Source organism: Gekko japonicus, unplaced genomic scaffold, assembly GCF_001447785.1.
Source record: "Gekko japonicus isolate JY-2015 unplaced genomic scaffold, Gekko_japonicus_V1.1 scaffold211, whole genome shotgun sequence".
In the NCBI taxonomy this organism is placed as follows: Eukaryota; Metazoa; Chordata; class Lepidosauria; order Squamata; family Gekkonidae; genus Gekko; species Gekko japonicus.
In genome coordinates, this window is record NW_015164187.1 from 1 (window position 1) to 13,923 (window position 13,923).

The 13,923-nt window shown below is 42.4% G+C and overlaps 2 protein-coding genes across 2 annotated transcripts in view; one reads left to right on the plus strand and one right to left on the minus strand.

The window, feature by feature from the left end:
• Positions 1-868: 868 nt before the first annotated feature.
• On the plus strand, positions 869-5,435 carry LOC107107839 (alpha-1,3-mannosyl-glycoprotein 4-beta-N-acetylglucosaminyltransferase C-like; the record flags this gene model as incomplete). Its single annotated transcript, XM_015408188.1, has 2 exons — positions 869-1,016; positions 4,291-5,435. Coding segments are annotated over 2 exons (1,293 nt in total), but the record flags the coding sequence as incomplete, so codon positions are not given.
• Positions 5,436-10,174: 4,739 nt separating this feature from the next.
• The window catches only part of LOC107107862 (tetraspanin-18-like), a 12,079-nt gene continuing 8,330 nt past the window's right edge, over positions 10,175-13,923 (minus strand). Inside the window, exons 6-7 of the mRNA XM_015408218.1 lie at positions 12,579-12,662; positions 10,175-10,222 (exon numbers count right to left, since the gene is read on the minus strand). Coding sequence (XP_015263704.1) covers positions 10,175-10,222; positions 12,579-12,662 — 132 coding nt within the window. The remainder of the gene's footprint in view (positions 10,223-12,578; positions 12,663-13,923) is intronic.

Sequence of the window (13,923 nt, forward strand, 5' to 3'; positions counted from 1 at the left end):
TACAAGCAAGCTATCAACTTCCTCCAGGCCGCGCCGGTCAAAGCCCTCTAAACCCAGCGAAGCCGTGCAAGGGGCCTCAAGTTCACTCACTGTATCAACTGTGGCGGGGAGGGGGCGGCGGGGCGTCAAGACTTTATCCACGAAATAGCTCGCAAAGGCCTCACAGCCAATATCCAATTCCCTACTACTTTGTCTGCCCTGTGGCAGAGTTGTCAATGACCGAATCGTTCTAAATAATTTTCTTTTCCCTTTCTTAGTCTAGGACTGCCTTGGATCATTTTCCCAAATTATCTCCCAGAAACAGGTATTGCTGTACAATTGCTTTAATGTAAGGAAGTAAGCTGTTCCTGCCCACTTTGTCATGCTCTCCATTTGCGGTCCAGAAATGGGACAAGATACTTTGAATGAAGCGGGGGGGGGGACCCACGCCAAACAAATAGAACTCTGATGATGGTAAACATATAATGAACAATATATTTGTCAATGCGTTTCCCCTGAATAATACCCTCAAATCTGCTACCTCAGATAGGGCCAGCCTGACTGGGCCACAGTTCTCTTTTCCCCCTTCCCACATTCCGGACAAGAGAAATTCTTTAAAAGTCAAGAGGAGAGGGAATGACAAAGACATCCACTCTGCAAACATTTCGGCTCCTATTTTCTTATTAGTGGGAGATGACATGATCTTGCCTTGCTTATTGTCTTGCTAGGTTTCTTTCTTTCTTTCTTTCTTTCTTTCTTTCTTTCTTTCTTTCTTTCTTTCTTTCTTTCTTTCTTTCTTTCTATAATAGAGCCCACTGTGTTGGGCTACAGATTCCATGGATTGTGGGGAAAGTTTCTAACCATTCCTGTGTGTGCTGTGGGTCCACAGGAGGAAGCACAGCGATGGGCTCAGGGTATTGGACTACAACAACTTCAAGCTGACTGGAACCTGCATAGCCTTCAAAATCTAACCAATGCCACCAGTGTCTTGAGTATCTCTTATCATTATCTTGCTGGCATTCCCCCTCTCCGGAAAAGTGAGTACCACATGCCTCGAACAGGTGGGCCTAACAGAGTTAAAACATTGGCAGAAGTGCAGAGCAAGTCACTTAGAAACTTAAGGAGTTTGCATTTCAACACATCAGTTTTATTTATCAAATGTTATCCTGTCCGTCCTCCAAGGAGTTCAGGTTACGTGAACACAAAGTTCATCCTCCCAGCACCCCAATGGAGGTACATTAGGCTGAGTTTCCATGGTAGAGTAGGGATTTGAACATGGGTCTCTTAGACACTATTCTGGCACTCCAACTACCTGACCACCTCACCAAATCCAAGAACACTGTACCATACTATACTGGCTCTTTTGAGGGAGGTCCAAGTACACCACTGTACCATACTATACTGGCTCTTTTGGGGGAGGTCCAAATACACAAAGGACTGTGGAACATAATGACTTTCTGCTAGGATTTCATCCTTTGCTCATCATGCAGTTGCAAACTGGGGTGAGAGTAACTTTAATCCTTTGCCGATCCTGTCTCTTGGGAGGGCTCAAAGCAGATGGGAGATACCACTTAGGCCACTTTCATAGCTGTACTCTGTGCCTGTTGTACCAGCTTACTTTCAACCCTGGTTGCAGGGAGATTCTGCAAGAGAGCCGTGTTTCTCCATCCTAGGGCTGGTCTATGACACAAGAAAAACTCTTATGGCTGCTACCTTTTCATTGCTGGCTTTACACTGCCATCCAGTGGGAGGATATGGCAGAAAGCATATATGTGCTTCCCATGGCTTTATCCTCTATTGCACCCAATAAATAAGAAATGAATGAACAGGGATGCTGCTGCTCTTTTTAATCCATCTTTTTCTTCCTGTAGCTGCAAAACCAGCTGCTGCTTTGCCAGCCAACTGATAATCTTGTTCATCCTCCTCCCCTGCCTGGTGTAGCAAGCAGGTTTCTGGTTTCATCACACAGACAGTGTGGGTGGAGGATGTGGGAGGAAACTAGTAGAAGAACAGGGCATGAGTCACAGCAGCTGCATCCTCTCCTGCTGCCTCAGAATGTTAGAGACAAGTAGGATCTCTCTTTGGGTTATGATCTAGCAGCAACATCCAGGAACACACAGCAACACCACTGTGCTGTAGAGACATGCCTGCTGGTTGCTAACCCGAATTAACAGCAAATGAACAGTATAGTAGGCTGCCTTGTCAGTTTGGACCTCATTGTACCTTCATTTGGGTGCAACATGTCCTGTGTTTATTATTTATTTATTTATTATTTTCAATTTATATCCTGCCTTGCCTGCACAGTTTGATAGTGAGCCAGGAGCAGTGTCCATATGGATACAACTTAAGTGAAATTCAGAAGAATCCTTAAGAATATGGATTCCAAGCTAGTGGGGCTTTTACTCCAGTACAAATCAGACAACATGGGCCTTCCTGGGTGTTAATTTTAGTTCCAGGTGTAAGAAGATTAGGAAGCACTGCTGGATTAGACCAGTGGGCCACCTGGTCCAGTATTCTGTTTTACACAATGGCCAACTAATTACTACAGAGGGCCAACAACAGGGCATCGAGGCCAAGTCCTTCCCCTAATGTTACCTCCTGGCACTGGTATTCAGAGACTTACTGCCTCTGAATGTGGGAGTTCTCTTTAGGCACTATGGCTTGTACCCACTGATAGACCCATCCTCCATACATTTGTCTAATCCCCTTTAAAAGCCACGTGGCCATCACTACATCCTCTGGCAGTGAATTCCACAATTTAATCATTCACCGTGTGGATAAGAACAAGAGTCCAGTAGTACCTTCAAGATGAACAAAATTTGTGGCAGGATATGAGCTTTTGTGAGTCATTGCTTGCTTCTTCAGATACAAGGTATTTGAAGAAGGGAGGCGTGACTCATGAAAGCTCATACCCTGCCACAAATTTTGTTCATCTTCCTTGACTCATGAACGCTCATCCCCTGCCACAAATTTTGTTCATCTTGAAGGTACTACTGGACTCTTGCTCTTTTCTACTGCTACAGACAGACAAGCATGCTACCCATCTTGCTGTGCAGATAAGTATTTCCTTTTGTTTGACCTGAATCTACTGAATCTACTATTTTGGGAGAAGGAGAAAATGTCCTCTCTGTCCACCGTCTCTATACCCTGTGCATAATGTTATAAACCTCTATCATGTCCCCCCACTTAGTCATCTCTTTTATAAACTGAAAAGTCCCAGACTCTACAGTCTTTAATCATCTTCGTTGTCCTCTTCTGGCCCCGATCAGACCTCATGTTTTATGAGCATTGAGCGTGCTTATATCTAATCCGAAGGTATTTAAACCAGAAAATGTCATCCAGACATCACACCCATCACCTGCCTTAGTGCGCAATCACTCCGTGGTTGAGTGTTCACACTTCCCACAATGTAACTGTGGAGCACGCAGATGGGCACCATTTAAAAAAAAAATCACTGTGTACATGTGTATAAATGGTCAACCACAGCTCTTTCCCCTGTAACTGTGGAGCACGCAGATGGGCACCATTAAAATGTGCATGTGTATAAACGGTCAACCACAGTTCTTTCCCCTCTGAACACACATGTGCATTGATGATTAATTGCAGCACAGTGATCAGACATCCGGAAATGTATGGTGAGACTGGACTTTCTCCAGTGGTGCCACTGGACTTTCTCCAGTGGTGGCAAAGTCGGGAGTTGAAGACGAGTGGCCTATGAGTGAGGAACACTATACAGATGTGGTTGTCTGGATGCGCTTGTAAAATCCAGAGGGGGAGAAGTAATGACAGCAAAGCTGATAGCTTGTCTGATTGCAGCCAGACCTGCCATAGTGCAGTTACTGGTATACTTAGTATGAAATGTTTTTAAAATTAGGCAATAAACTACTTCATTGGATAAATGAAGTGTTCATAAGAAGGAACCTGTTAGACCGTACCAAAAACCAGCATCCTGTTTCCCATACAGGCCAGCCAGATATTTCTAGGAAGCCCACAAGCAAAATGTAAGAGTAATAGCTGCCTCCATTAATCTGGTTACCCTACCCTACCCCCTTTTTAAGCCATCTATGCCAATGATTGTCCCCATATCTTGTAGCAGAAAATCCCATAAATTATGCATTGTGTGTACTTTCATGTGTCTGCCCTGATCCCATAAGTTTCATTGAGAGACCGTGAGTTCTGGGCAGATTTGTAAAAAGGCAAAAATCAAAACAAAACCTACATTTGGCATTAATTAGAAGTAATATGACTGTTGCTGTAATTGTTAAGATGTCTTGGATTAATACAGTATATCCTTTTGGGTCCATGTTTCAGAGTTTCTTACTGTAGGACTGTGTTCTATAAAACGCAAGAAAGGGAACTACCTCCTGGAGACACTGAGGTCCATCTTTGACCAGTCAACACGTGAAGAGCTGAATGAGATGGTGGCAGTGGTGCATCTAGCTGATCCAGACCAGGAGTGGAATGCTCAGGTTGTGGCGCATATTGCCAAGAGATTTGCTCATCAAATCCTGCTGGGCCGCCTACTAGTTATACATGCCCCTCATGAGTATTATCCTTCCCTTGAAGGCTTAAAACAGAACTTTAATGATGCTAAGGATCGTGTGAAATTCAGATCAAAGCAGAATGTAGACTATGCCTACCTCATGAACTTTGCAGCCAACCTCTCCACCTATTACCTCATGATTGAGGATGATGTCCACTGTGCCAAAAACTTCTTCTCAGCCATCAGAAGGGTGCTGGAATCTCAGAAGGGCTCCTACTGGGTCACCTTGGAGTTCTCCAAGCTTGGCTACATCGGCAAGCTCTACCACTCCAGTGACCTTCCCCAGCTTTCTCGGTTCCTCTTACTCTTTTACCAAGAAATGCCTTGTGACTGGCTTCTTGGACACTTTCGACTGCTTCTTACCCAGAGAGAGGTGATTCGTTTCAAGCCATCCCTTTTCCAGCATATCGGCCTCTACTCCTCCTTCCAAGGCTCAGCAAACAAACTGAAAGATGAAGACTTTGAAGAGGATCCTGCTGCACTTCCTGACAATCCTCCTGCAGACATGGTAACAGATATTGCCAGTTTTGAGAATTACTCACCCAATAAGGCCTACAGTAACACAGAGGAGTACTTCTGGGGCAAGGCCCCCTCAGCTGGAAACTCATTCACCATTGTGTTCAAGCAGCCTGCACGTGTATTGCGCATCCAGATCCAAACAGGGTCTGAAAAGCACCATGAAGACTACCTCCAGGCAGGCCATGTTGAGTTGGGTACCCAGAAGAAAAGTGATGGTAAAGGTTGTAACATGTACACCTCTATTGGACTCTTTGAGAAGGGAAACTTTAACAGACAGGGCCTGGAGAACACAACGGCCTCTGCCCCAGAGTGTATACGCATTGTAATAACTCAGGATCAGAGTGAATGGCTGATCATACGTAGCATAAGCATCTGGACAAAGCCCAGTCCCTGAATGAACCCTATGCTGGATCAAGGAATTTCGCAGCCTTTGCTTTTGGGTAAAGTCCTGTAGAGGTACAATAATCCACTGTGGGAGGAGCAAAAGGAGATTCTGCAGTCTGTCACAATGAGTGGTTATGAAGCATACAAGGCAGATTTTTAAAGTCTATATGTTATCCAAAAGCATTGGATTCTCCCAACCATGTTCTCCAGCCATTTTGGCAACTTGTGGTTGCATCCCTCAGGGAAGATGCCTGGCTGGAGCCCTCCATATCTTAGGACAGGACCAGGCTGGCTTATGCTCATCTTCATCTGCAGGCTCCCTTTTCTAGTACCATATGCATCTTAGGACAGGACCGGGCTGGCTTATGCTCATCTTCATCTGCAGACAAGCTCCCTTTTCTAGTACCATATACACAAATGGGGCTGGGAAAATAATAGTTAAACTTGGGAGCTGGAACAGCGTAGCAGGCAAAGCTTGTACCTCACAGCCATCTCCCAGGTCTCTTCTGGGCCTTGTACCATTCATATTAAGTAGTCCTAGAAGCAGGAACTGTTCGAGGTTTTTTGGAAGGCCAGAAAGAGAGTGCCCAAAGTCTCCCTCTTCTCTTCTGAACACCACTAGGACTCCCACTCATGCCTTCCTTCCAGCCGTCTCACATCCCTGCCTTCCTTTGTTTCCTTCCTTCTCCCACCTGTTTGGGAGCCTTCCTACTAACCATATATTCTTTCCCCAGTTGTGCTGGGTGGTGCCTTAAGAGAGAAACCCCCACCACTTTGCCTGCCAGGAGTGCCACCACTGTATACCAGCATCAGGTCCTTTCCTGGCAGATGTGGTTGGGGAGGTTCTGTGGCCCTGGCCCCTGGCAGCTGCCCTGCATTTGAGTATGCTGAGGCCGGCCCCACCTAAAAGGAAGTAGAGCAACCGCTTTTACAAATTATGTACATAGGCAGGACATGATCCCTTAAAGCCCCTGACTCTAGCCATTGGGATTGTGTCCACCACCATTATGTCTTTCAGCTGTTGCTATCTGAAGGGCAGGATAGCAACCCAACAGGTGCAAAAGAAAGAAGTAACAGCACTGATTGATCACACAAATTGCACAGGATACATTTCTATGAAACTCCTCTCTCTAGCGTTCAGTAAAGCCACAGGGTCTCATATATATATATGTGTGTGTGTGTGTGTGTGTGTGTGTGTGTGTGTGTGTGTGTGTGTGCACTTTTAGTCTAACTGTCAGACAATATATGGATTTTTATCCTGAGGAAATATAACCAGAGCACACATTAATCTTTCTTATTTTGATGTATAAAATTATGAATAATCAAATAAATGTGAATGTAATTAGAATCGTAATTAGAATGTAATTCGAATTAGAATGTAATTAGAATTAGACCCTGATGCTGGGAAAGATTGAAGGTCAAAGAAGACGGGGACGGCAAAGGATGAGATGGTTAGACAGTGTCATCGATGCAACGAACATGAAATTGAGCCAACTTCAGAGGACGGTGGAAGACAGGAGGGCCTGGCGGGAGATGATCCATGGGGTCGCAAAGAGTCGGACTCGACTGTGCGACTGAACAACAACAACAACAACAATTAGAATCGTATCTAGGGGCGGATTAACCATTAAGCAGACTAAGCATGTGCTTAGGGCACCAGGGCCAAAGGGGGCACCACAAAGTTGGGAAAAGGATGAAAAGGAAAAAAAAATGATAAAATTAGTGCACACTGATCATGGTGCACCCTAGGGTTATCTTCTATTTTTTGTTGGGGAGGTGCAGTGTCATAGGCTATATTTAAAAGTAAAATGCATATGTTTAAAAGTAAAATGATGGAGCCAAATTCAGTCGTCAGTTGCTGCAACCTGCATTGTATATCTGGTCAGACAGGTCAACTACTAAAATGGACTGGGTCAGTGTGGAAAGGAGGGGGGCACGAAGATTGGTCAGTGCTTAGGGCACCAGTGAGCCTTAATCTGCCCCTGATCGTATCTAGTACCTTCAGCAGCTACCAGATGATCTACAGCAATGTTCCCTCTAAGCTTTGGAGTCTTTGTGAGCAAGAATTCTACTTTGTGAGTGACTGGCATTAAAGTTGTGAGCGAGCAATTCGGCTACTGCATAAATTAGTTTGCTCCGGAGCCCTCCTTCCTGAGCTAAGACAAAAATGTGTGAGCTGGAGGTTAAAAAATTGTGAGCTAGCTCACACTAACTCAGCTTAGAGGGAACACTGATTCTACAGGCAGGCATCAGCTCAAGAAACAAATGCAGGGTAAGTAGTTCTAGAGGGGAAGGGGCCAGAGAATCAGTACCTGGAACAGAAGCTTATTTCCTAGCCAGGTACACATGAGGAATGTAATGTTCCTCCAAGATAGCATCTTCTTACAGCAGACTCAGCCAGACAGTCCATTTCATCAAGCCATTTCAATTTCTGCTTTTTGTTTAGCTGTTCCAATTCCTCAGAATAGCATGCATGCAAATGAGAGGTCAGATGTAGTCTCAGGACAAGGTTTCTCCCCACAAGGGCTTCAGAATTCTTAAGAATAGGGCCTGCATCCACCCCTCTCATAAACCAGTGTTGTTTACAAGTGGAATAAACTTCTGTGGAAGGAATGGACCATTTTGGATGTTTATTGTGCACGCTAATATTGGCATTTCTTTTTTAAAAAATTAATTACACATAATCATACATGAACAAAAAGGCCAATAAAATAAAATAAGAAATTAAGAAAAAAGGAAGAAAAAAAATAGTGTTTACAGTTATTGCCAAACATTTTGTTCTATAACTTAAACAAGATCTTTCTACAGTTCTACCATTTATGCCTACATTATTTGTCAATTCACATCTTTCCATAAATTCCTAGTGTTGAGTGGAGAATGGAGAGTTGCTGAACATAGACTAGCAAAAGACATAAATTCAAAACAAAATATAAGCAGACTCACTTAATTATTTTGCTAATCTAATACAATATATTAATTTTTCCAGCAGAGTTCTATTCCACAAATGTTCATACCACACTAATTGCAATTTTTGTTGTGGATTTCCAATGTTGAGATGTGATGGATCTCATTGCTATTTAAAAACAATTTTATATTTTCTCCTGTGATTAAATATAACAAAGCTACTTTTGGTTCAGATTTTAAAGTTAATTTCAAGATTGCATTACTCCTGTCATATAGCAGCTTCCAAACGTTTTGGGGTGTGTTTGTTTGCAACTCCTACACATATTAAAGTATGTTTGTATATTATTATGACATCTACAACCTGATATTGCCATTCCTCTGGTATTCTAGGGAACCTGGTCCGGCTTCTAGATTGAGCTAGCTTCTGTTCTAGCCATCCATGTTTTCACCAACATACTACATAGTCATATAAAAAAATCAGTTTTAATAAAGAAAACATTACACCTAAACCTTGCCAATTCATCTTACTAAATTATCTATTTACCTACTGTTCAAAATGCAAACCTGAACCTGTTGATTCTCACCTGTGTCATTGTACCATTACTCTCAGATAATCCTTCTCCTGCAGGAACAGCACACTTTGATTGCTGTACACCTGAGCAGGCATTGCTATGAACATGAGGCATGTGTCTGTGTAATTGAGACACGGAGCCTCTTGCTCTTTGGAAAACAAAAACACTGTGATTAACCATGCATGGATAACCTTTGGAATTTCTGTACTTCTAAGTAATCCACCCTGATTTTTTCCATCTTGCAAACTAAACCTGAGTATAAATTAAGCTAGAAAGCATGTTTTGTGTCTTTTATATTACACAACTGTGATCTGATTTTAGTATAGTGACTAACAGTGTGAACTGTGAGCCTGGAAATCCCTAAATTCAAATCTTGGAATACCATCCACCTGTGATAAGGGGATAATTATTTATTTTACACTGCTGCTGCTGTGATTACTGACAAGGAATGGTGTGTAGTGCTACTTTTTTGTATTTGTGCTGTGTTTTCCCTTTAATAAACCTTTTTGTGTTTAATAATATTTTGAGGCTAGAAGTTCAAAGGCCCTGACGCCAAACACACAGAAGTATCTCATGTTGTTTGTTGTATATATTTCAGAAAATTTAATTGTGATAAGATAAGCCCCCATGGTAAATATAAAGAGGTGAATATCTCTTATATTATCTACTCCTTATTGCATTAAGCGTGTCTATCAATCTGTTTGGGTATTATTGTATGGTAGAAGGATGGCAGCTACTCTGGAGAAAGCACAAACATGAAATCTGGTTAGCTTACTGTAACAGCGCCATCTTAAATAGAGTTACACCCACCTAGGCTCTTCAGTGACTTTAGTAGACTTAGGAGAACATAACTCGGCTCAGGACTGAGTTGTTCTTCTAAGTGACAGATCCCAAGAGTGGGAAGTATCTGGGTCAACCAAATCAACCCCTGATAATTTGACTATTATGGTGGGTTCTGTTTCTTCCTGAGATTGACTCTTATTAGGTTTTGACTGGGCAGGAGCTGCAAAGGGGCCAAATATAATAATTTGATGTGGTGCATAAAATCAGAGCCATTTATCTTACAGGGCAAAAAGCTACAAAAAATGTGCAACAGTGGCTGAATTGTGCATTTGATTCTTTTTACCCCCTTCAGGCAATTGTGAGTCTTCGCTAGCTGGGTTCACTTAATGGAGGGGGTTATTGTTATTCGTTTGAACCCTGAAAGGAATATTTAGAGTTTATCCATTTCTGAAATGATACACTTTCATTTTCCCAGGCCTAGCAAGCTAATTCAGTCATAGTAGCGGTAGAGGCAAAAAGCAAAGATCATGGCAAACATCTGAAACAAAAGTAGAGATGAAGACAAGTTAGAGCCAACTTCTACCTCATACAAAACACCAGCTGTTCTCCATCCCTCCCCACCAGTTCTACCTCTGTTTAGCCTAGCACAAAGGGTGTGGGGGGTGCTGCTTGGGGCTTTACTGTACTTTGTATGTTTAAACCTGGGATTTGTAAGGTGCCTTGAGCCATGGGGGCTGGCAGGGTATAAGTTATTTCAATAAACAAATAAGACTCTCCTAAAGGGGACTTTTGTGCACCTGAGGATGTATTGTCTGTGAGCAAGAGGATGCTGTTCACATAGGAATTCTTATTACGCCACTATAACAATGTGTATGTTGGAATTAAGGGAACAGGACCCATAATGAAATGCTATGTTGTGTCTATAAGGTTATATGAATCAATATGGTAAACAGCTGGGGGGAGCTTGTTAAAGGTGGCAAGTGGATGAATCTGATTGGTTCACCCAGCTATTCCATGGAGAGATGCTTAAGCAGCATTTGGATTTTGACTACTGACGGTTGTTGAATCAGTGGCAGGGAACAGAGGGTGGTGGCTGAGCAGACCTAAAAAAATTGTGGCTGGTTTAAACTGAGACACAACACATACATTTATATTTAGACCTTGTTCTCACTGTGTGGCCCTTGTGTGCAACTCCTGTTCATTAGAAAAAGATATGCCTTACTTTACAAAGTTTTAAATAGCTTAACCCTTTAATAGCTGTAGAGAGTGGTATCTCGGGGGGCCATCATATCATAGCTACTCAGTTACAACTACCTGAGCTAAGACAGGCCTGATTTAAGCATGATGCTGGCAAGGCAAAATAATATCCCTGTACAGCTTTGCATGGACCCAGCATTTTATTTATGCTGCAACCAGTAAAAAGTCAATCACATGTGCATAAGATTCAAGAGACTGGTAGTCTGGATGGGTGTTGTGCTAGGATGATTACTATCCAGCACATTTTATCCTGCCCTTCCCCCAAGGAGCTCATAGCAATGTACATTGTTCTCCCTTTTCCCATTTTTATTCTTATATTAACTATGCATGATAAGTTTAGCTGAAGATGAATGCCTGGCCCTAAGTCACTCAGATTGCTCAGCAGGCAGTTGAACATGTGGGTCTCTCAAGTTCTAGATGGACATTCTAATCACTATGTAACTCTGGACCTAAGCATGCATAGCTGGTTTGCAAAGGATGCAAAATAGTTGAAGCAAGACAATAGGTCCAAGCAGAAGTCTCGCAAGTGAGTTGTTTTGCCTCATTAGGGTCATGCTTACATCAAGTTCCAGAGAGGGTACCAAGATGAAAAGTCATCATTATGCAATAATTTTAGTGTACTAGTATAAGAAGTACAGTCTGCAAAAATCCATGGGTGCTCATCTGGAGCAATTAACCTCAGTGATGGTAGAAACATGTAAGAGGGAGAAAAGTTCCTACCAATATCTAATTAGTTTTGGCATGCAGGCCTGTAGCCAGGGAATTGTGGCTTGTGGAGGGATTTTTTTTTTCTTGGGGCTGCCATTATTTTTCAGTCTGTCTCTAAACAACTGTACTTTTAAGTAATAATAAAGACAATAATACTAATAATAAATTAAATTAAATGCAGCACAAACACCCCCCCACAACAGCCACCCCAGACATAAATGAAATGCAAACACACCCCCATCCTTCCCCTGCCTAAAGTAATGAAATCCCTTACAATTTTCAGAAGGACATCTTGTGGGGTTGGCCCTTTAAGGAAGGGGGCTGAGCCCCCAATAGTCCCACTGTAGCAACGGGCCAGTTGGCATGTAGTCCTAATAATGTGTTACAGGGAAGTGGCCCCTACATGGCTTAACAACCACAGCAGTACAAAAGTTTAACCAAATGCACAAGCCCTGTTGACTGAATCTAATATGCAATAAACTTGAGGAGTACCATCTTCTGCAGGTGATTTTTGTGATAGTAACAGAACTTTCACATTTCTACATATTAAATAACATATTAAAACACATTAAATAACAAGTAATTTCACATAGCATATCTCACCTGAAACCAGGAAACATAACATTTCAAACCAGAGAAACCTCAGCACTTATCAGCTGCAATAAAGCAGAATGTGCTAAATTTAATTTGTTCTCGTTTAATATGCAGTTTAATATGTTATTGTTTAATATCCTGGAGCCATCACAAATATCATCTGACAAAGAGGATTTTCCTAGAAAGAGGAAGTTTGTCATATAAAATAATTATCTGAACATGTACATTTTATCTTTTTGTTATATAATTGATTCTATCTATCTCTTTGCAGTAGTGTGTTTCAGCATCTCTGTTTTTAACCTTGTGGACTATTGTCCCTTTGTGATTGTCAGTACCTCAACAGTTAGCACTCCCAAACCACAGGCCCCAGGAATGGAGATATATTTCTGCAACATCCAGGCAATTGTAGGGAAGCAGCCCTGCAATAAAGAAAGAAATTATTATAAGGACAGTTGCAATAATAATGGAAACCCTGTCCAAATTGCAATGCCAAGTTTTTTGTATGCACTGAACAGCGAGGGGCGAGCGGCTCCTGTTTCCCTCCCCCCCCCCCCTCCCGACCCGAGCCAGAGGCAAGCAGGGAGCCGCTCGCCCCTCGCTGTTTCCCCCTCCCTCAACCCGGAGTTTGCAGAGCGTTCCCTGCGCATGCGCAGGGGACGCTCTGCCAATTTCGGGGGGATTTAAACATCCCCCCGGGTTTTTTTGCAGGGTTTCTGATTTTTGTGCAGACGTGGGGACCACCCCACGTGTGCACAAACCTCTCCCTGCCCCCCAGGTGGCCCCGGAGCGCTGATTTAAGTATCCGCACTGACGGGGCCACTTCACTATTAGATATATAGATCATCTGTACTGTGCTCTAGGGTAGCAGACAAATTCCAGACTGTAATTCCAGAAATACTACCAAAAGGATGTCCACAAACCATTCATGGTATACCTACATATGGCTATAGTGTAGAGATGAAAGCGTATACCACTGTATAAGCAAGAGTCCACTCAGCCAGCCTTTTTCTATTTATGATGGTCATGTCAGTCATATGCTGTACTGCAAAATTCATCAAAATTATGAAAATTCTCTGTGATGTTTTCACTATGTAAACAATTTTTGTGTGTTTTATTTCTAGGTTTCAATGTGGAGTTTTATATTATGTTGCTGTGATTTAAAATGCAGGCCTATAAAGTAAGAAGGGGAGGAATGGTGATTGAAGTGTGTTATGATTGGATGGTGGCTGTACCCTGGCTGGTGCAGAGTTGACTGGTTGGTTCAGAGGCTTTGTGGGAGGGAGAGTGTGAGAAAGAGAGATGGAGTGAGATGCTGTGGAGCATGAGAGAAATCTGTGTTTTGTATGGTGGTTATGAGCCTAAGTTGCAAATGAGGAAAATCAGCCTATGTGGAAGTTATTACCCTAAGTGGCATCAGGTAATTAAGCTCTGTGCAAGTTATTAGCCTAAGTGGCAAGTGATAATGATAAGCCTTTGTGCCTAGGTCTACTTAAAGTACTTTAGAGAAATAATAAGAACTGTACACCTATCTGGAACCATTATGCTTACTATTTGAAACCATTAAGCTTATTAACCATATAGAAACTGTTATACCGTTTCACATTTATTTATTTATTTATTTATTTATTTATTATTTATTTATTTAATTGGATTTGTATCCCGCCCTCCCCGCATAGCAGG